Source organism: Haliotis asinina, chromosome 4 (genome assembly GCF_037392515.1).
Source record: "Haliotis asinina isolate JCU_RB_2024 chromosome 4, JCU_Hal_asi_v2, whole genome shotgun sequence".
In the NCBI taxonomy this organism is placed as follows: Eukaryota; Metazoa; Mollusca; class Gastropoda; order Lepetellida; family Haliotidae; genus Haliotis; species Haliotis asinina.
In genome coordinates, this window is record NC_090283.1 from 25,685,798 (window position 1) to 25,709,518 (window position 23,721).

Sequence of the window (23,721 nt, forward strand, 5' to 3'; positions counted from 1 at the left end):
TAAAGCAATATTTTGCTTTCCACTATAGACCCATGTAACGCGGATTAATACATCATATTGGTGATTGGAATGTCAACCGCTTCACTCCAGGAAAACGTACGCTGCGTAGAGGCAATGTATTTCCTATACGGCGCCAAATCACAAGAAAATATACAAATTCGTAATTTAAATACAAATTAAATTCTTTTCAGTGGAGGAAAAAAGCAAGAATGTAATTCATCAAAACACTTCTGACGTGTAAATATTTTGAACTTGACTAGATCTAAACTTGACCTAAATCTTGCGCTAGTCGTCATGTTGAGAAGTGTTCCCTAAGAAGAAGATTCTAGGGAGCATTTAATTAGGAGGGGCAAACTCAACAGCAAAGATGAATGTGAATAACAGGGAACTGAATGTCTCAAATAGCTGAGCTTAATGTTCTTCATCGGAGGTCGAGTTACTGTAAATAATTCGGCGAAGCTTTGCGCAGGATGCCAGTGACGCCTTCTCATCTCGGTTTGGAATTCCCACTTGTCGCGTTTCGATGTTTATGTTGAAGATTCCATCGAAAATATTAGGTCTGAAAACACAGCCTACAACCTCGAACGAAGACGATTTCAAGCCTATTGTGTTCAGATACTGAGAAGTGCTTTTGACCCATACATAAGAAACCACGGAAGGCATGGTTGGTGCGGGAAGACACGAGTGGATGCGGCTGACAGTGGCAGTGATAGAGATACAAGAGCGCCGCTCGTCTTTTGATGTGGTGTGTTACTGTAGCCCAGACAACATACACGCAGAAGGTATTCAATTTCTTGATAACATTCACAACTCTTCCAACCAACTGTCAGTCAATTTCGACGAAATCAATAACCTCTACGGGCGACGCCATATTTGTTTACACTCATGAGAGCCTACTAGACGTATTTGTTTACGTATTTTTATAGATTCTTTTATTTTCGTTTTTATAGTTATCATAAAATTGAAAATAATGCTAGTAACCTCACTAAATGAAATATATTTTGTCTAATTCCACAGAAGTGTTTTCGTTTTACATGCTCTCAGGTGTGAAAACTTGAATGAAAATCATGAATGAAATGAGTGATGAAAGTAGTACCAGTAATGTCAAAGTTCACGTATTAGCCAATCAAATCACTCTAAGGTGTTATGACACACCTTTACGAAGTACCACGTGGGTAATAATACGATACAGAACATGGCTGGGAAAAATCACACCATTTCGGCTGCCATTCCTGGTTTCAGCTGCCTTCTTTGAATAAAATACAGCCAATTCTTGAAACACTGAATTGATTTCTAACAACCTGTGCTTTTCGCCAGAGACATTTAACGGGATCGGGAGGTCATGCTCACCGACGTGGTTGACACATGTCATCGTATCTAGTGGCTATTGTGTTTCAAAGGAATGGTTTCTGAATGCGAGAACTCAAATGCGCTTTATGACTTAATCTTTGCTCTGATGGGTAACAACAAGGATAATGTTCTTCCTGATTCTAATGACGCTCTTTCTGAAAAAATGAAAAACATAATGTTAACAAGATTCTGACAATCCGTCAAACGTTACTAGATAAACCTCAAGACACAGATGTCCTCTACAAGGAGTATGTTGGAGAAAAATCTGCATATTCATTCCTACACACTAATAATAGTTTGCCTACATTCTATAACATTTTTAAGAATCAACATTTTTTTACAGGCGGGTTGTTAAAATACAGCAAATTCTTGAAACATCGTCAGAATTGATCTCCAGCAACTTGTGCTTGTCGTCAGACAAGATTATTGACAATCCGTCAAAAGTTACCAGATAAAACTCAAGACACAGACGTCCTCATGCTGGCGAAACATTTGCATATTTAAACCTTTTCAGAGCGAGAGATGCTAAAATTGATCAAAGACAGTAAACCACTTGCGGTTTGGCCCTTATACCAACCAAACATCTTCTGGACTACATTCACGCACTGCTTCCTGTCAAAACTATCATTGTAAGTCGGAGTCTGCAGCCAGGAGTGTTTCTAGAAGTCTTGAAGGAGGATTGTGAAGCCACTCAATAAGATGCGAGACCTTGACGACTCTGTTCTGAACAATATCGCAAAAATATAATTTCGTCTCAGAGATGAAACTGCATTTTGATCCATACGTTAAAACCACCCGTTAATATCTTTTTACAGATAAGGTTCTGACAGTTCAGTGATGCAAGCATAACGATAAAGCCTCATATCTTTTGACTATTCTGATTCTGAAGTCATGTAAGCATATACTAGTGCCTTTTTAGACGGTTTCATGAAAAAAGGCCAATCTGGCAGATCTTTCATGAAACGCTGAAACTGGAGAATCAATTTGAAATTTCGATAGTATCATTACAGGAAAGATCACTGTGATTGGTGGTATACTGGTATGCTTTTGCTGTACATATCAGGGTATTATTTCGGTGAGGTGCCAAGATAACATTTGCCATGGCTTCAGTTTCTTAAACTTTCGGTCGTTTTCAAGCGTGTTGTCTTGAACCTCACCATTCTCAGACCGATTGTAGGTAACCTATTTTACGTGAGGCTCTCGTCTTTATGTGAAAATGTCTTACCTGTCATATACCGCATACATCATCAGCACTGAACGGTCGGTATCGGTTTACGAAACGCAGTTCAATTTTCTTTATGTTTGACAGGTTATGATAAAAATGCAGCAGAGAAGGTTTGGGTGATCCTGGCACAGTTAGGCCGGCATATGTACTAGTGGAGTTCAATCAGGTTTGAAACATCGATATAAAACAGACTTCATGACCATTCTTTTACTTTTACTTTTGAACATAACACCCCCTTCATGTCAATACACTTATTCCATATTTCTTTGCCACTTTTGTAGAGGTCTTCAGGTTGCCCCACTAACCACGCCTCTGTGACAGGTTTGACATCTTCGTCATCCCGGAAGTGCCTTCCACTTAGGGCAGATTTCAGGTTCCTGAACAGGAAGTAGTGGCTGGGGGCTAGGTCTGGACTGTAGGCAGGGTGATTTAACTGTTCGAATCCACATTCATGTAGTGCAGCCTGTGCAACTCGAGACTTGGGAACTGGGGCATTGTCGTGCAAAAGCAGAACACCACGTGACAACATTCCACAACGTTTCTGTGGAATGGATTGTGGCAGTTATTGCACTAAATTGACATAATATGGACCATTCGTTGTAGTTTTGCATGGCAAGTAATCAATTAATAATATGCCTTTGGTATCCCAAAAGGTAGTGGCCATAACCTTGCCCGCAGATGGTTGAGTGCGAAACCTCTGTGGAGGTGGGGAACTCGGGTGCTTTCACTGCATGGAATCCAGTTTAGCTTCAGGGTCCCATTGGTGGATCCATGTTTTGTCACCTGTCACCAGATGAGAAAGAAATCTTGCAGATACTTTGGACATTCCAAGATGATCTAAATTATCTTTTCAACACTCCCAACCGATATCTGGAATTCCAAAGACAGGTCTGACACTTTCACTTGTCGGTCTGCTAAAATTCTTTCTTTTTCTGTAGGGGCGACAACTTCCGTTTGGGTGACCTCTGAGGGCCTTCCTGACCGTGCTTCATTGTCTATGGACTTCCTGCCCCGCTTAAAATGAAGAGACCAAACTGTGGAAAAGCTAGGAACATTCTCACCCATAACATTACACATGCGATTACATATGATATATATTCTGTACCTTTGCATCCTTCCTCTGTAAAGGAAATTTACTGCAGCGCGTTGCTCATGTTTGAGAGGATATCCATGATGATGGAGACATCTCGGTCAATGGAACATTTATATCTAAATTATTGTTGCGTCTAGGAATTGTTATGACATGTGTCAACATTATGCTTTGACTAAGGTAACCTGCTAAGAGCTGACACTGCAAATGTAAACACACATGCCCAGCTTGCAAAACTAATTGAACGCCCTTCGTTTATATACTGTATATATAAAGCGCATATCCAGACAACTAGAAAATACTCTTGTGTTTTGTCCGCAGTCAATGGATATCAGTCTCAGCGGTACGTAACGCTATCCATCTCATAAGAAAAAAACTGAATCATCTTCAACTGCCTTAGCGACCCCATGGTGTTTCCCCAGATCGGTGTCTAGATCTCCCAGGGACACAATCGTGGTCAAATGCGGCACGCGGGTGTGCAACTGAATTCCACGTCAAATGATTGCAGCAGTCCGATGATGGACTCATCTTTGGCTTGCTTTGTTACTGTTAATGTATATATTGTTGTGTTGGTGATATGGATTGCAAGTATCAGTTCAATATGACTATATGTGATTCTGAAAAGAAATTAGGAGATAAGCATCATGTGTTGTCCAATTTCCGGGTGTTATTGAGTATTTGAAGCACGGGAATGTATTTGGAACCGACGGCGTCGGGCAGGCTTGTTTTCCATGGGAAACAAGATTCGGTCAGTGCTGGACAAGACCTTGTGATGATAAGGGCCAATTTACCACATAAAAATATGATTGTACTGGCCACCACTAATGACCAGCTAATAGAATACACAACGATTTAACTGAGTTGTGATGTTGTGGCCAATTGTCCGAAGAAATGCTGACTTCTCGCCACGTTTTGCTGACTGGTGCAACGTCGGCAAGGTGTACAGATAGATGCTGACTGGTCTCCACGTATTGCTGACATGTTCCTGGGGAGCAGTCCCCATATAAGCAGCACCGTAAATAAAGTCGACAGAGAGGAAACTTGAGGCACAGAAGGGCGCTGAACGCCGACCAGCGGACACCACCACCAGTCACGGTTAGCAGACCAGCTGAACAGCGAAGTCCGAAGAACAAAACTTGGTTAGACCCGGTGAGCGCCTGAGAAGTACCTAGACTCTCTCATAGTCTCCGATACATTCTGTTGTTACTGTTGACTGTTTCAATTATATTATACGTCGTAATTAACGAACACTGTTGAAACTGTTCATCCTTCGTTGTGTTATCGTGCTTACACTGTCTGCGCTCGTATACAGTATACGGGTACAGCAGTGAAGTGTCATCAGTTGCAATTGGCGTTTCAGCTGGAGTTACTCATTTTACGTCACAGTATGATTTGAATGACGTCACCACTGTTGATAACAGTGAGTAATTGATACAGTGAGTGTTTATCTAAAATATACATGTACGTATATGATATTATATTTCTCTCTGTCTATATGGCATGATTGGTCATTTTCGCCTACTATATAAACAATCGCATTAAAATTATTAATGTTTGAATAACCGTTTTCAAAGCATATATTGTCAATAACTCATTTTACTGAATCGTTCAATCATATGCATGATTGTGTCATGTAAGCTATAGCAATGGCAGAAGTGCAAACTGCTTGAGTGATGTGACATCTGTGTCTATATTTCAATCTTTTCTAGGTAACTATTGTCACAGTGTGCGAAATAAACATTTAGTAAACGTAAGACACATCTAGTGCTGAAAGGCTGGTCCTAACTGTCTCGGTTTACAGAAGTGCAATATGTTTTTTTTCTAAAACTGACTGACCCGTGAAGGTCCCGGGGTAAAATGGGCCTTCAGCAACACATGCTTGCCATAAAAGGCGACTATGCTTGTCGTAAGAGGCGACTAACGGGACCGGGTGGTCAGACTCGCTGACTTGGTTGACACATGTCATCGGTTCCCAATTGCGCAGATCGATGTTCATGCTGTTGATCACTTGATTGTCTGGTCCAGACTCTATTATTCACAGACCGCCGCCATATAGCTGGAATATTGCTGAGTGCGACGTAAAACTAAACTCACTCACTCACTAAAACTGACTACCGCCGCTCTCATCGTGACAGGTTTATGTGCCATGTATTGCAGACCAAAAGAGAACTATTTATTCTACTGTTGCTGCATTCCAGTACTTGTAACTTCTACATGATTGCCTGAACATGGTTTGCATGGATACATGACATCAGTTGATGCCACATGAATATAATCACATATTTTGACCTTTTCTCTAATGTTCATCAATAACCAACGTCCCAGAAATGAGTCAGTGATAACACCGGTCGAGGTCGACGTGTCCTAGCCGCAGCAAACTCAGTCAATTGCTTGGCTTTAATGTGAGGTTACAAAACGAACCATGCACACACACATCCCCTCTGTTTGTGTATGTATGTATGTATGTATGTATGTATGTGCGTGCGTGCGTGCGTGCGTGCGTGAGTGAGTGAGTGCGTGCGTGCGTGAGTGAGTGAGTGCGTGCGTGCGTGCGTGAGTGAGTGAGTGTGTGTGTGCGTGAGTGTGTGTGTGTAATGGTGGAAAAGTCTACAACATATCTTGTGTAGATAGTATCTGGTTGACTTAACGTCTGTTGTCGCTGAAATTCAATGTGTGTAGATCTAGCATGTATGACAGTCCGTTAGAACTGATCTACAGCTACACAATCTGGATACATGCCATGGAATTCCATCTACGTAGATCGATGGTCATGATGTGAAACACTTGACTGCTTGGTCAGGACACCGGCATTGAACACCGGCATTGTAGAATAACTATGGAAACGAGAAAGTCGGATGTTGATGTACCATGGGTAACAGAAAGTAGGATAGAGATATATCATGTATAAGGGAAGGCATGGATAGGCGTAGAGTTTCTATAGGTTACAGATGACGAATAGGATCTATTTGTCAGTGGAGATTACTGCAAGTCACTGTCATGGCGTTGCAGTCTTGTCACCAAGGAATAGACATGCACTGCTGAGTGAAGTTAGACGTTGTATCATAACACAGGGTGTAAACGTGCAAGCAAGTGTGCGCATGCGTTTACAGTGCTATATATAACTTGGCCCGTTCTAGCTGTAGATACACAGTCGCCAGCCGCCGTGCAAGGTATTACAGGTATTGCGACACACCGGCTGAACTAGTCACTGCTGTTGAAATGGCGCTGAGAGGAAAGGTTGCTATCATTACAGGTGAGATTGTTAATTATTTGGGTATCAGAGATCTGCTTTTCATATGTTTGCATTCCCCGCATGTAAGCAAGTATAATGATCTTCCGGGGTTTGTTTCTGACTCTGAACAGCATAAGATGAGGCTTATTGAATAGCTGATAAAGACAAGAGAGACTACACCTAACCTGGCTCACAGTTCCTGAACTGCACAATAAGTTACTCATGATGCGATAAGTACTAATTCAAGTTTAGCGAGAAGACGCAAGCGCTGAATGTGGCATTGAAATCTATGTCATAACATGAACTGTGTGCATGAAGCCATATATATATTCTGATAGCATCCAGGCATATAAGGACAGTAAGTATTTATAACTGATGTAATAATTAAAATGATAAACATGCACAAGTAAAATGATAGAAAACAACACATACCGGACGGTCAAAGATATTTCTTGTACTGAAGACCTCCGGCCCATATACCAGTAATACAAGCATATTATCAGCACGTGTTACAGACATTTCGCGAAAGAAATTACAGTTTAGATAAGGTATTGATTCTAAAGATAACAACATGTTTTATATAGAGGGCAAGATTGCGTATTACATTTTCATTTTTGGAGCATATAATGGAAACAAAGACAGTTGAGGGGTATCTTAATAGGTAGTTATTTGGGATATATTTCTGCCTTAAATCGACAAAAACGAAGTGAATTTCATCTTCTGTTGCTGAGTTACAGAGTGCAAATACCCTTAAACGTCTCTTTATTGAAAGTCGTCTGCCCCTGTTTACTGATAAGTCTCATAAGCCCAATCGAAAAAATGACAAATATGCGTCTGATATTTCTAGATGTCAATAACAGATAGATACAGATCAGGCTGAATTAAGCTCTTATGCGATCTGTACAGCTGATATCTTGGACTATTGTCTTAACAGGAATGCCATTCTAAAAGGACTGTTCACGAAATTGCTGAATAAATAGATTAATATTACCAACTATTTGATTTAGCCACACAAATCCAGACCCATGAGAAAATAAAAGGTTTCTAATATGGGACGCCCATGTTGTCTTACCCCTATCATCTAAAACTACACGCATGTTATCAGCTCGTTTTGAGATTCTTTGTTCGTGCATTCCAGGGATCTTTAACCAATATTTTAGACTTCTGATTTATGAACTTATATATATATCGGATACCTACCGCATTCTTCATAGACCATACAAGTTGGCATTGCTTGCGCAACATTTAAAAATCTTGTACACGCTAAAAATTCATAGCGTTGGAATCCCAAATTTCAGAGCAACAGAGCATAATCGGTTGGATTTGTGCATCAAACAAAACGTATTTTCGGGGTTAAAATTCCAAAGTTCTGGGAAACTGGCATATCATTAATAAGAGCCGTCTTAGCACGATATTCATGGTATTGGAAAACACATGTCCAAGATAGGTATATTGATTAACATTTTTGCTCAAAAAGTGTTCTTTACAGACGACAGGCCCACCTCTTCCCAAGATAACTATGTTTGTTTAGTCAAAATTAACAAATAATTTCCATTCATTTGTGTAACGTTCCCAACTATTCAGTTGGTTTTGTAAGCCAGCAATAGTATCTGACACTAAAATTACATCACCGGTAAAAAGGAGGATAAAGATTTCAGTCATATCATGGAATATTTGCTCCCCAGGTTTACCTGAATTAGAAATATCATAATACAGTTCGCTTATGAAGAAAGCAAACAATAAAGGGCTTAAAATACACCCTCGCCGAACTCCCATGGGCCAGTCGAAAAAATCATCACCACAATGAGCACATGATTTAACATTCAACTACATAGATTTTAGAACAGAATACATTTTCCTTTGCAAACCAGACTTTCGTAAGCAGTGCCATAATTTCCAACGATCCTCAGAGTCAAATGCTTTCCTAAAGTCCACAAATGCTTCATAACGTTTATGTTTATTATGCGACAGACACTTTCGTATTATCGCATATAGTGTAAAGATATGGTCAGTAGCTGAATAATTTCTTCTAAAAGCCGGCTGGCATTCAGGAATTAAATTTCTTAGGTTTGACCAGTTACACGACTTTGCATCGTGTATTCGTAAGATCTTGTTCTCACGTGGTTTTGGTTATGTGTGAATGTTCCAATCTGTAGGAGATATATCCCCTTTTATTAATGCCTTTAAAATGTTGCTATTAATATGTTTTTCCAGTCGTGGACTTGTACTCTGAATAATAGCTCCAGATATTGTTTATATCGTGAATATAAAAGCATTTTAGCTCCTGAGAAATATCTAGATTGCACTATTGACAAACGACTAAGGAATATATTTGTTAAGTTTAGATGTGGTTTATTAAGATTAAAATGTAACGAAGGGAGATGGTTAGGAATAGATAAATTTCAGCGTTTATGTCCATATTGTAATTTAGCTATTGAAGACGAGTACCATTTTGTATTCATTTGTACATTATATAGCACGCTACGAATTAAGTACCTCCCTTCTGTGTATCATCAAATCCGAATATGTACAAATTTAGATCCCTTCTATTAACGGATAATGTAGTAGTTTTAAAAAAAGCTGAAGTAAATTCCTATGGCATGCATAATATAAATTAAGAGAAAATACATGTACAACTTTAGATAGTAGATAAACATCACATAGACAGTATATGAGTACCATAACATATATAATATACATTGTATATACAGCTGTATACTCTGCATTGTATCTGGACCTGAGGCCTTCGTACTAGAAATAGATACTTGACTGTCTGACCAGTTTGTGATTTTATTATTTAAAACATATTTTCCCAATAACGCTCATTAAAGATATGCCTCTATAATGATCTGGAATGTCTTGAGCCCCATTTTTATGTATAGATAACTGAGCGAGACAGAAGTGGAATTGTTTTCACGTTTAAACATAATCTCTGTTTCAGGTTCCAGTTCAGGAATTGGGGCAGGAATTGCTATAGCTTTTTCGAAGGAAGGGGCCAAGCTGTCCTTGACTGGTAGGAACCAGAAGAACTTGGAGGAAGTGGTAAAGGACTGCAAGAAGGCGGGATGTCAGGTGAGTAGAAACCAAATTGGAATCAACATCTAATGAAACACACTTGTCACTATTCCATACATAAAATCAAAGCCCAAGTTTTCCAAGGCGCAGCAATTCATTTAAGCTATGAAAGTGATTAATAAATATGGTTCATTTTCCAATCCTGTCACAGAAGACTCATTAACTCTCCGTTCTCACTATCAAATCAAAGAACGCATAGTATTGAAGCAATAATATATTTTTGGTTGATCACTTTTCTATTTTAGGACGTTCTCACAAACGTGGGTGACATTACACAGGATGCTTTTAGAAAAACTCTCGTGGAGTCAACCAAGAAGAAGTTTGGGAAAATAGACATTCTGGCGAGTATAAGTCAAGTAGTACAGAAGGAAATCTGCTTATATATTCATGACATTATACATACGTGACATTTGTATGGTTCAGAAATAATTTCAAATTTTTCTATTATATTTCCATAAACCAAAGGCAAAGTCGACTATTCGCGAGTCGTGTTCGACACCCCATGTGTATGGCCAGGATGAGCAAAGATTCGAGTATAAACAAATTACTTCATGAAATCTTCAGTTGATTTTTACTTCCATATATTTGTGTCCCATGTAAAACGATTCCATCAGATGAATGATAAATTACACACAACAACGTTGAATCTATTTCTCAGAACTAATGGGCATGTATGCAGTGTCTCATCTGTGACAGCGTACTATGGCGGTTTCAAGCGGCCACCTTTATAGAGAAAAAGCATGAGATGATTTCCAATGTCTTGAACGACTGAGTTATGTAACCATGGATTTTTATGGTCTATGATTTCAATCTGAAGACCGGGCGGATTTATGGCACAATCAACCCTTAAAAGTCGAATATGAACCACCAAAACCCCTATCCGAGAAAAAAGTAAGAACAGTAACTGAAAATGATCTAAAACATTTCAAGGACTATCACCATTCCACGAGAACACACGAAATGGGGTGTTAAGAATACAGTGTGTTAACATTATTGCCATGTGTAAGTAAGACAAATCTGTTTGTTTGGCATCAAACTTCTAAAACGCCCAAAGCAAACAGATCATCCACCGCCTACATGGTGGCAATCCAGACCTCAGCCTCAGCTGACTAAAGACGAAACACGTACTAGCCAGCAACCATCTTATATTTCTCATGAGATGTCGAGACTGTGACATCATACCAAAAGGCCTCAAGATCGCCTCACCTGTCAACTCACCTGCATCAAGAGCCATCCTGCATTCCGCCTCCAGACGACTGGTAAGAAAGAGAACCCAACATCACCAGAACCCCAAAGCAATCACCCTCAACCAGATCACTGACCACATCAACCAACTGGCGGACACACCCAAACCAGATATATTCAACTCCCTCCACTCAGCCCAGACCCAGACTAACCAAAAGTTAGACCTGAACACCAAGAAGAAGTTTCAACACCTTGTCAGCAGCCAGCCCAACAGCAGCACTAAGACTTCAAGCAGCAAATGTGACTTCCTCAAAAAGATTGTTGTCGATCTCAGTGACTAAAGCCTCACTGACCAATAGGTCAGCGTGCTCTCCAAAGGACTAAAATTCATCCCCACCCGACCTCTACACAACCACGATGACTCCATTACCAACATCGAAAGGTCCTTCAACAACTAGCACCTGGAGACTTATTGCTTCGCCAGATCACAGAAATCCTTGCCAAAGCCAGCCAACAAGCATCTAACCTCACAGCTGTCGAAAAGCAAGCCTTCAAAGACTTACACAATGACAAGGACATCACCATTGCCCCTGCAGACAAGGGCAAGGCTACAGTCATCTTAAATACATCAGGCTTTCACAGCCATAAGCTCACCATATGAAAATTCTGTTCCCTGTGGATTTATGCTTGTTTTAGTTTGGAGTACTTGAGTTTTACTCTTAAATGAACGATGTAATATGACTTGCTGCATTAGATTTTGGACTTTACACATTGTATACATGGGTATACAATTGGCGTTAAACGTGAAAATGCGAAACGACCACGCCCAATGATTGCCATGTTACATATGTCTGACGACAAAGTCCGTGCCTTGAAAGCGAGACCCATATTCAAGGAAGGATGTCTTGGAATTTCTAGCGATCTTACGTCACGTCAACGTCAACAGTTGCAGGCGCTTAAGGGAACCAACAAGTTTGGGTACTTCAAGGATGGACGGATGTCTGGAACTAAAACGTCAGGAGACCGGCGATCATTACCAAAACGTCCGCTTCGAAAATCAGGCGCTAATGTGTCGGTAAGCTAGGGAACTGGCCGAGGCCCGGATATTACCCTACAAGGACCGAACAAGGCTGACACTGGTGCTACGTTAAATGTTGACTGCCCCGACGAAATATTTGCTTTCCTTTGTTGGAACGTTAACATTTGATGAAACAAAATTCTTGACAGTGATTATATTTCGTACTTAAAGCAATTCCAAATAATATGTCTTGTGGAAACTTTTGTCGATAGTGGTCTTATCAAAGACTGGTTAGGTGATTCTGACACGTCTTATAGCCCAGCAATAAAGATATCTGACTACGGCAGGCTATCCGGTGGTGTATGTGTATGTGTCCATCATTCAGTAAGTAAATTCTGTATGATGATTGAATCAGAGGTTCACAACCTCAAAAGTGTTACGATAAAAGTGTTACGATAAAAGTGTCAACGTGTGTACGTACATACCAGCTGGCTCGCCACGTGAGCACAGACTGTAGTATTGCACAGATGGAAGAGTTTTTGTTAGATAATCAGTCGAAGTTTAGAGATTCTGTGACTGTGATATGTGGAGATTTGAACGCTCGTACAGGTGAATTGAATAATCCTTGTAAAGCCGATTTACAAAACGATGATACTTGTAGCAGCTGTGTATTTCCTGATGATGAAAGCATTTCAGTTGGAGATCGGAAATCGCATGATACCATTATTAACAAATTTGGTCAATTGTTGTTAGATATGTTGCATGCATTCCAATTGTTTTTTGTCAACGGGAGAGTGTATAGAGATACGGTGGAAGAATTTACCTATTGTGGCAATCAAGGTGCTAGCGTTAATCATTACTTCATACGTTCTCCTGACTTCTTCGACTATATTAACATGTTGAATATTCGCGACCGTCTGAAATCTGATCACTTACCTGTAGCGTTGACTTGTAGATTCTCAAATATGTATCGAAGAAATAGCAAGTTAACACCTAAAGGCGTCATTATGGAGAAATTGATATGGAATGACAAATTATCTGACATTTATTTGAGTAAGCTGCTAGAAGGAATCACGTCTACTACACAACTAATCTTCAGTAAACTTGATAATAACATTGCAGAGGCAATTAATTATTTTGTTCAAATAATGCTGGATTCATCATCTTGTATGAGAAAAGAACTAAAATGTAACATTGATCAAATCTCCCGTCTTAATGCTGAATGTCGGACTGCAAGACGAAACGTTCGTAAGCCACTGCGAAGATTTAGGGTAACTCGTACTAGTCTTGACCGGAAGGCATTTTGTGAAAGTAGAAATAAATATAAGGCTTCTTGTCGGAAATTCAAAATCGGTTTGCGTAGGCGTAAACAAGACAAACTGGTAAATTCTATGAGCAACGCGTCATCATTCTGGAAAGAAATACGATCCTTGAAATATGGAGCCCATCTAAAGACAACATATCCAAAACACAGTGTCTTTGTCATTTTAAGAAGGTTTTCTCAAATGAAGCAATATTAGACACAGAAATTGATGACATGCAAAATGATTCTACTGAATGCTATACTGACGTTGACGAACTTGTTTTAGATTCGCCTATTGTTGAAAGCGAAATATTTGATGCAATTGATCACCTAAAAAGGGGGAAAGCAGCAGGCCCAGATGATATAATTATTGAAATGTTAAAGTGTTCCAGATTTGCAGTCATGCCTTTCCCATGCAAATGCTTTAATAAGTTGTTTGAAAAGGGTGTTTTCCCCAACTGTTGGTCATGTTCCATAATAATTCCCCTGCATAAAAAAGGTGACCGGAATGACCCGGTCACGTGGAACACATAAATTGTTTGTAGCATTTGTAGATTTCAAAAAAGCTTTTGATTCAGTTGACCGCTCTAAGTTATGAAAATGTCTTCAGAAAGCTGGACTACAGGGGAAAATATTTGCTTTTATAAAAGCAATATACCGTAATGTGAGATCATGTGTTCGTTGCAGGGAAGGTGTGACAGATCTCTTTGATTGCCCTTTGGGCTTAAGACATGGCTGTATTCTGAGTCGAATCTTATTTTCACTTTTCATTAATGAATTATATCTTGAAATAGCTTCAAATGGTAAACATGTCATCCAAATGTTTCCAGATCGAATAGAAGTTTTGATGTTACTGTTTGCAGGCGATGTCATTTTAGTGTCAGATACTGTGGCTGGTCTCCAAAGGCAACTAAATATTCTAAATACATACACAAATGAATGGAAATTATCTGTGAATCTACATAAAACTAAAATTGTAATCTTTAGGAAAGGTGGTCCAATAGCGTTGAAAGAAAGATGGGTATTTAATGGTCAGCTGGCCAATGTAGTGGATCATTATTCATATTTAGGAATCTTGTTTTCACATACTATGAACTTGAACAAATGTGCCAAGGATTTATCACTGCGTGCGAAGAAAGCCCTAATGAGAGTTATTTCAATTCGACATAAAGTTGAACCCTTACCACCTAAAATATTCTTTAAACTCCTAGATACAACCAATTTTATTATACGGCTCAGAGGTATGGGGATTCCAGCGGTATGAATGTTTGGAGAAGGTCCATTTATTAGCATGTAAAAAATTTCTTAGTGTTGGGTCTTCTATACCAAATTGTATGGTATATGGTGAATGTGGTAGCTACCCCATATACATTAATTCCCAAATGAGATGTTTAAAATACTGGTCCACACTTCTTCATATGCACGAACAGCGTCTTCCTAAAATAGCATACAATATGCTTTTGCATTTAGATAACATGGGAAAAATTAGATGCGTAACGCATGTAAGGAATCTTCTATTTTCCTATGGTTATGGTTTCGTATGGTTATGTCAATCAGTTGGATGTGTAGACATGTTTCTTAAGGAATTTAGAATTCGGTCTGCAAATGTGTTTTACCAGGAATGGCATTCAACTTTAGAAGATAGCTCACGTTATGCTTATCACAGAACTTTCAAGACTACTCCAACCAGAAATTTATTAATCAATACTCACGACGGAAACTTTAAGGAACGATTTTATCAAATATCGACTAGGTTTATTAGACCTTGTCGAAAATAAGGGAAAAAATGTGTCCATTGCAAAATCGAAACGAATTTGTCAGTTATGCAATGTAGAAATAGAGAATGAAATTCACTTTGTGTTCGTCTCTCCATTTTATAGTGACCTTCGAAAGAAATATATTAAAGATCATTTGATAAAGATGCCACCATCGCAAGCTTTCGTATATGTTTTAACTGCTAAGAACTAATCTCAAATATTAAACCCTTCACTATATATTAAACATGCATTAGTTAAAAGAAATGAAATGCTTAAAGAACGTATTACTCCCTGTGTGTAACTTTTTGTTATATACATACTGTCTTGTATACTGGCCGGAGTCCTTTTGTACAATAAACGTTTGACTTGACTACATGGGTAATCCTAGCAGAAGTCACATCAGCTAAAACAATTCATACACCCATAATACATAAAGTTAGATTCTTGAAATGACGAACAGTACAATCAACTAAAACAGTACAATCAACTAAAACAGCACAGATACAGATTTAAACATATAGCCAGTACAACAAAAAAGGCTGCATCAGTAGGTACATCACTGCGCACTGTGGTGACTTCCATCACTTTCTTCTGCATGGACCCATGCCCAATTACACCATCGTTTCGGATGTTAACAATCTGGACTATAGTTGCTTGCTTAGTTTTAGATGTGGGGTAGCACCACTGAGGGTTGAAACAGGGCGTTACGAGAACTCGCATTTGAACAATAGCTATTGTTTTAATTGTGTCAACATTATAGGAGATAAAATGCACGTTTTACTTTTCTGTCATTTATACGACACCGTTAGGTCTGAATTATTTTTTGTGAACAGTTTCATGTGTTATATAGCAAGGCCTGCTATAGGACTCTCAGTATACGTCGTGATATTTTATATAAATAACATGTATACTTCATATCATATATGTCTTTATTTTTATGTTTTAATGTCTGCCAAAATCGCTGAGTAATTTGATGTATGAACACGTGAGACAAAATATAATTATCTGTCTGTATGGCGTCAAATCAGAACATAAATAAACAGGTTGTACCATGTTTAGAAGTCTCTGTTTAGGTGAACAAACAAACATTGTATCATACTTGTGTTTAGGTGAACAATGCTGGGATAGCAACCTTGTGTCCGCTACAAGCATCTACCAAAGACCAGTACGACAGAACGATGGCTATAAACCTGGAGGCACCTTTGTTTCTGACGCAGTTAGCTGTACCGCATTTGATTGAATCCAAAGGTAAGAAATGATTCTGAACGAAATAATTCCCATGATTTACACTCACAAACAATAGTTCACTGGATATCCCGGGAAAAGCTGGTTTCGCCACATGTAGTTCAGTTTCTCGTTTCAGAGAGAACGTTTCATTACTCACCCGTTGAAGATATCACTGTTTAATTATTTTACAAAGTTATTACACTTTGTGTAATAACATCGCGTGATGCCGTATATGTGACGTCAAAGATGACGTCACAATGCTAATACCCCTGTCACAGAAGTATTAAACCTTGATTGTCACGTGGAATCTGAGCGTCATCACACTCGTTGAATTCATAGGAAAGACGTACTTTGCTCTGTATTGTTTTGCTAATGTTGGGTGAGTAATAAATACAATACTAAACTATGTCCCGTGTAACACCATATTTATGAAGATCCTAAACTCGTGAACCAAACCATTCACTCGTTTCATAAATATGGCATTACACGGGACATAGTTTAGTATTCTCTATGTACGTCATTTGGAACGTCGGATATTCTACTACCTGTATAGCGATTTTTCTTCCAGAAAATGTTATCTGGGAACAGTCACTAGTCTTTTTTGGCTAAAGGTGAAACACGGGATATTTTCTTGCTTTCGTTCAGAAGACATTCTATTTCTTTCAGGAAACGTGATCAACATTTCGACCGCCGGCACGAGTACTATTGTGAGTGTGCTGTTAGCAAATACAAAAATAATTCACAACCTGTAAGTGCTTGTGTGAGTAACGACAGTATTAATTGTGGCGACAAAAGATTAGTCCCCTCTAAACACTAAAGTTATAAATCTTTTTCGATACCTATATGAAAGAAACGAACCGGCTCCTTCAGTTGTTTTTGTATATCATTTAAGGATGTTTCAACATGATATCTACAGGCACCAGGTAGCGGTATCTACGTTATGTCGAAGGTGGCCCTAGAGGCATTTACACGCTACCTTGCCCAAGGTTAGTCTGTGAAACCTTTTTTACAACATTTTGGTGGCTCACTTATGTTAGCTCCTGCAATTTCCTGTGCAATATCAAAGAACAGGTAACCCAAATCACTTTCTCAATATAAATTATTTAAATATAATATTTATTTTATATTAAGCAAAGGCATTTATCAGAAATTGCGTGGACACATTCGAACGTAAGATGTGCTACGTGTAGAAATATATATTGCCTAATAATTCGAGTTACACTTTGACAAATGATCTTTCCTGTGGCAAAGATCATGAAATATTCTTAAGCCTTGTTAAGCAGCAAACAAAATCTCTTTCCACAGAATTGGCAACAAAGGGGGTACGTGTCAATGTAGTCAGGTAAGTACATATAAAACCACAATATGAGGTCGTGTCGTTTTGGGTTTTTTTAAATTGTTGTTATTTATGAATTTCTGACTGATATGATTCCATCTGTTTGCATGCTTAATGAACGTGTCTTACTCGACGTGTACCGTATAGCAGATCAGTAATACAATCTGTCCATTTTGGGTTTTAATCATAGAAAAATATAATGTACCACGTGCGTAAGAATCTCACAAATTTTACACCTGCACAATACCATCGCACCCACATATACCGGTTGTAGGACATCTCACAGACAGTTGAAACTGACACAAAGAAAGTAGTTTTATGAGTTGTTGGAAGTCGGCCAAGCATGTGTCACAGAAGATGTATCAGACATTGTGAAAGGAAGTGTAGTACAAAATTCTTGCAAATGAAGCTCACACTCATCAAATTAGTTCCGTGTATCAGTAAAATCGTCGATCTTATAAGTTGTGTTTTATGTTCCGTTAGAGATGATTATGTTATACTTGGATTCCTGCTGTTAGACCATATACGTTCAATTATAGTTAATTGGCTATGGTAGTCAATTTAATTTCTATATTCACTGGTAGTGGTGTAATAGCTGTTGCATTGTGTTCATTACCTTGTTTCAGTCCGGGCTTTGTACCCAGTCAGTTGATCGCAAAGATCGTGGGTGACAAAGCACAAGCTGCTGAGGTAAGTACGATCAACCCATCACATCCGTCCTGGAAACCTGGGCCTAGATTTTCGAAGCTCTCTTAGCGAATGAACGTCATGCGGGGTACAGTGGGTACGAACGTGACCATTCGATCCTTTAAAGGAGTTCCTATAACAAACGCTACTGGTTGGGGAATGGCTTGGTAACAGTGCAGTTCAAACATTTAGAGCACTGTCTGATTGTAGCATATAAACATCATTCTTTCACACATTCATTGACACTCGCTTTTCCAGATGGCGAAAGCTGTGATAAAAGCGACGCCAATGGGTCGAGCTGGTACCCCTGAAGAGCTGGGTCATATTGTGGCCTTCCTCGCCTCGGATAAAGCAGGCTTTGTAACTGGAGAGAGTGTCAGGGCCGATGGTGGTTTTTCAATGACCACACCAGCAATTGCATGAACATGTTGATGGACGCAAGAGGCTTACCTGCCTCCATGATTAGCAGGTTGTTTAAGGAACATTCGGAAGTGTAACAAATACATGCTTAACACATTGTTTTTACTAATTGATGATTTGATAACCTGGAAAAGGAATATTTTTATTTATTTCAAACCGTCGGCTTAAAAATTCAGAATTATTACTTTGCTGTGTAAGGCCACACAGCAATATTTCAGCAGCAGCCTGTAAGCAAAACAGCCTGGACCAGACTATCGATTGATCAACATTATAAGCATCGATCTACGTAATTGGGGTACGATGGCAGGAACCATTACTAACGTAAATACAAAGTCTTTGAAGAAATTCAGCAGCATTTTGTCTCACTTGTAGTTGGATAAATATATATGGATGTATATTCTGAAAACCTGTATCAAGCTTTGTTTGTCTGGTTAAACGTGAACACGGGAGAATGTTAATGAGCTTTCAGTTTAGAGCAACTGAGAAATATGTAGTTTTTAGCCACTACTACGTTAGAAATGTACAGGAGTTTCGGTGGTGAAATCACCGCTGGACAGGAATATGTGGGCTTCCTTGTTTGCTTGGTAGACTATTGTTCACGCACACACGAACACATCTGGTGCGCCAACAACGAAAGCGTCTTGTCTGTTCTACTGGCATGGAGTCACACGTCAGTAACTTATGCAAAATATCTTATCATCATATAAGGAATATCTCCAGCATACGCCACCTGCTAACAACTAATGCAACCCACCATCTTGTTAGAAATATGGCGTTGTCCCGTTTGGACTACTGTAACAGTTTGCTCGGGAACATGAGCAAAGACCTGCTCTCCAGATTGCAATAAGTCCAAAATGCAGCTGTGAATGATTTGCAGAACCACCAAGCACAGCCACATCTCCCCAACCCTCAAGCGTCTGCACTGATTGCCAATCTCAGTTAGGATGGAATATAAGATACTCAGCATGACATATAGTTGTCTTAACAATGCACTGGAACAATCTACATGCGTCCATCAAAGAATCCCAATCAATAACCAGCTTCCAGTCTAAATTAAAGACTTTCCTGCTCAAGAAGCACTACGACCTCTAAATGAACTCCTGTTTGTAAATATGTACATATGTTAGCTCCATGAGCAACCACTTGGTGATGGGATATAGGGCGTTATAGAAATGGATTTATTATTCATGATTGTGCTTTTCGAGCTGTTTGAGGCACCAGGCTTGTGATCCAGCGAGCTTGAGGTATGGGTTGTAAAAACATTATTGTGAACTTTGTGTGCAGACTCCGTGTTGTCACAAACCCTAGTGTAGAGAACACAACCCTGTGCACTTAAAAGAACCCACGAATCCGTAAGTATAGTCTGGTTCATAATTATTGAGAATTTTTCTTTTTACTTTGAGCTATCCTAACACCTCAACTGATTCACTGATACTTAAAACTAAGTAATGGTATAAGGGAGGTAACTCATCTTGGCCTACTGAGTATAGTACAATTAGAGTTACCTCCCCTGAATTTGTAGCAGACGTCATTTTCCTCAGCACTATCAACAATGTCTGCTGAAGATAAAAGAAGGTTGATTTTTGAGTTGTGTAATCAAGGAATTGATGATGTAAATACATTGGCAGAGAGAACAGGAACTCCTCTTTCTACTGTGTATAGGATTAGGAAGAATTTTAAAGAGGGAAAGGATTTGGGGCACCAGAAAGGAGCAGGGAGACCCAGAAAATTGGACTTCTCAGATCGCGTCCGGCTTGGAATTTTAGCGTCTAAAAAGCAAAGGGCAAGCATCTCCAACATCAGGTATGAAATGATAGAAAGGGGATCAACAGTTGTATCAAAATCTACAGTTAGAAGAAATTTGATTGATCTTGGATGGGAGAAAAAGACTGGAATTCCTTCTCCTCTCATGAAACAAGAACATAAAGACAGGCGTGTTGAGTGGTGTTTGGCACATGAAAACTTTGACTGGGAAAATGTGATTTTTACTGATGAAAGCTCAATATGGGTATATCCCAATAATGTGAAAATATGGACAAAGTCTGCGTCAGCACCGTTGTATCGACGACCTAAATACAGCCCAAAGTTTCATGTATGGGGAGGGATATCCTTATTAGGAACGACCCCGCTGTGTGTGTTTGAGGGAAATCTGACAAGTCAACGCTACACTAACATATTAGATAATTTTCTCCTTCCAAGTGCACATGTGTTTTATGGAAATGACTGGATTTTGCAGCAAGATAATGATCCTAAACACACCGCAAAACATGCCAAGCAGTGGTTTCAGGAGAAAAATGTGACTGCATTACCATTTCCTGCATATAGTCCTGACTTAAATCCCATTGAGAACATTTGGGGGGTGATGAAGGAATGTGTGAATCAAAAGGGGTTGACAAAAATTGAAGACATGACGAGAGAAGTGGTCCGATACTGGGACAGCATAACTCACGAGACACTAACCTCTCTGATAGGAAGTATGCCTACCTGTCTTAGACTGTGCCGTGAAGCTCAAGGAGACTTGATAAAATATTAAATTGTTACCTACACAACATGAACAGGTCAGTTCACTTTAACAATACATTCAATTTTATCTGATTTGTTCTCGTTTAATAATATGAAATGCTTTAGCTATTCTCAATAATTTTGAACCATACTGTATATGACCAGATGGTGGCCACGTCAATACGTGCAAACATATAGTTGCGGGTACAGCAACGTGCAATGAACGTGCACAAAGTAGTGTGACTATGTGACCCAGTCCACTCAGGTGTGAATAGGTATTTCCTAAGGATGGGAGAGTGGCAATAACCTGTTGCGCGTAGTGGCTGCAAATAGTTGTGAGCCTTCCTAGGAGTAGAGATTGATCATATGATGTGCCGTTGAAATTGATATCCAGTGATCGAGGGAAACAAAGCTTTTTAGGAGTACATGTGCAGATGGGAAGGACTATATATAAGTAATAAAAAGACACATCCTACAGACCACAGGGACGGCAAGATGTGTATATGTCAACTTCTTATTGTGAATGTGGGCTTGCATCCTTGTCAGAGGTGTAACCATACACTACGAAACGTCGTGTCATACTAAGTGATGACTGTCAGATTTTACGTGCGCTTTTCAACACGATACGTATTTCGGGAACCCGAGGCAATTTGGTTTGATCGATAGAGGCTGATTTTGAACGAAAGTTACGGCAAATATTAAATTGTATGTATTTTGCATTTGCCCGAAGTGGAGAGGAGAGTGGAAGTATGGAGTAGTTTAGGCTCGATTTTGTTTCCTTATTCTTTTTCCTATATGTTGTTTTTGTAATAATACAAACTGGTTAGGTAAGGTTGACAGACAGCTTTGATTGAATATACCTACGACTTTGGAGATGTGAGTGTTATTCATCAGCTTAGGAGTGTTGGTAGTCTGAGGTGAGTTAATATTTATCATCACGCAGGCAATTTAATAGCCATATCGTGACGAGAACGATTAATTTTATGCATGGTAATTAATGATAAATTGTTGAAAAAAAACGTCAACGGAGGACAGTAAAATAAGTAGATTATAACAAATTCGAGTTTAAAACAAGTAGTTGGCGAGTGGTCCTGTGTGTAGTGCTCAGGTCACAAAATCAGTTGAAGTTGAGCACCGTTGAGCTCGGACAGTCCTTGGATGAGTAGCCGTGTTTGGCACTTTGACTCCTGAGAGGACGTCGGTCCTGCCCCACAACGAAGCACACGTGAAACATGTGGTCCCACCTTAGGCAAGTGAGTTTGTTCAAGAATTGCCTCTGTCCACCCACCAGAAAATGGATAGCCGGTGAGATAAAGTCATGTGACTATAACCTACTAGCGCCTAACAGGCAGCTTGGGTTATCTGGGGTAATAACAATGATGTTCAGTGTATGCACTCAGAGCATGTCCCTTAGTGATGTGGATGAGGCGCCATATAAGTACTCTTATTAATATTCTTATTACTAGTTAGATTTAAAACAGTTTAGCCATAGATGACGATACCAGACCATATGTTACCAACAACTGAATGTAGGTCACCACACTAGGGGCCATGGTGGTACATTGTAGTGTTAGGTATGTGTTGTTTTAACTGCATTTGTAAACGCTCACGTGATTCTCTTCCTGTGCAGTGTGTGCATTTGCTTAAAGCTTTCTGTCAGTTGGCATGTGTGTTCTTTCTGTCATCCATGGTATGCCTACATCTTGATGTGTCAATGACATCAAAATGATATAAACAAAACATAACATTCCGCCAAATCCGCACATGACGTAATCTCTGCCTGCGTCCATGTCCAAGTAATGTCGTCCTGTACCAAACTCACGTCCTGAAACAAATAGATTTCTTTAGCCCAAAACCGACTGTCACCAATCGATATGATATAAAGAACGAAAACAGGAACATGTCAGGTTTAACTCATTTATATCGTAATTTTTGTATGTTTTATATGGTGTATGCTACGTATTCAGTATGTTTAGATCATTGCATCAAGACGTATAATCCTTTCTCTGAAATAATGTGTTGTTACAACGCCCAGTATATCATCCTGTAAAGCATCATGGTTAAAAACACTAGTATTATGCACTCAAAGACTGTAACCTAATGTATTTCTTAGTGTTACCGATCCAATTCAAACATTTTCTGATGAACTAAATATTATTGCTGACGAATGTATTCCTAAATCCTCTACAGTCCCACACATTCGTACACCATGATTTAACAGTGACTGCAAACATGCTAGAAAGGCGAGAAAGAAGGCAGAACAGCTTTTCCGTCGACATCCAACTGCCAAGACTCATCGCACTTTTAGCAACAC

General features: G+C 39.3%; 1 protein-coding gene across 1 annotated transcript; it reads left to right on the top strand.

Annotated features, from left to right (window-relative positions):
• The first annotated feature begins 6,656 nt into the window (after positions 1 to 6,656).
• Positions 6,657 to 19,311, top strand: LOC137281421 (uncharacterized oxidoreductase MexAM1_META1p0182-like). The gene is made up of 9 exons (XM_067812635.1): positions 6,657 to 6,918; positions 9,839 to 9,969; positions 10,218 to 10,313; positions 16,345 to 16,483; positions 17,129 to 17,169; positions 17,379 to 17,448; positions 17,768 to 17,804; positions 18,425 to 18,488; positions 18,744 to 19,311. Exons 1-9 carry the CDS (start codon positions 6,885 to 6,887, stop codon positions 18,906 to 18,908), a joined length of 777 nt encoding a protein of 258 aa, XP_067668736.1. The 5' UTR covers positions 6,657 to 6,884; the 3' UTR covers positions 18,909 to 19,311.
• The last annotated feature ends 4,410 nt before the right edge of the window (positions 19,312 to 23,721 follow it).

Bases quoted from the DNA above. Each gene is read 5' to 3' on its own strand.
- LOC137281421 (XM_067812635.1), top strand. From the start codon at position 6,885: ATGGCGCTGAGAGGAAAGGTTGCTATCATTACAG. The intron at 9,970-10,217 runs GTGAGTAGAAAC...TTTCTATTTTAG, and splicing joins GCAAGAAGGCGGGATGTCAG to GACGTTCTCACAAACGTGGG. The intron at 10,314-16,344 runs GCGAGTATAAGT...ACTTGTGTTTAG, and splicing joins TTGGGAAAATAGACATTCTG to GTGAACAATGCTGGGATAGC.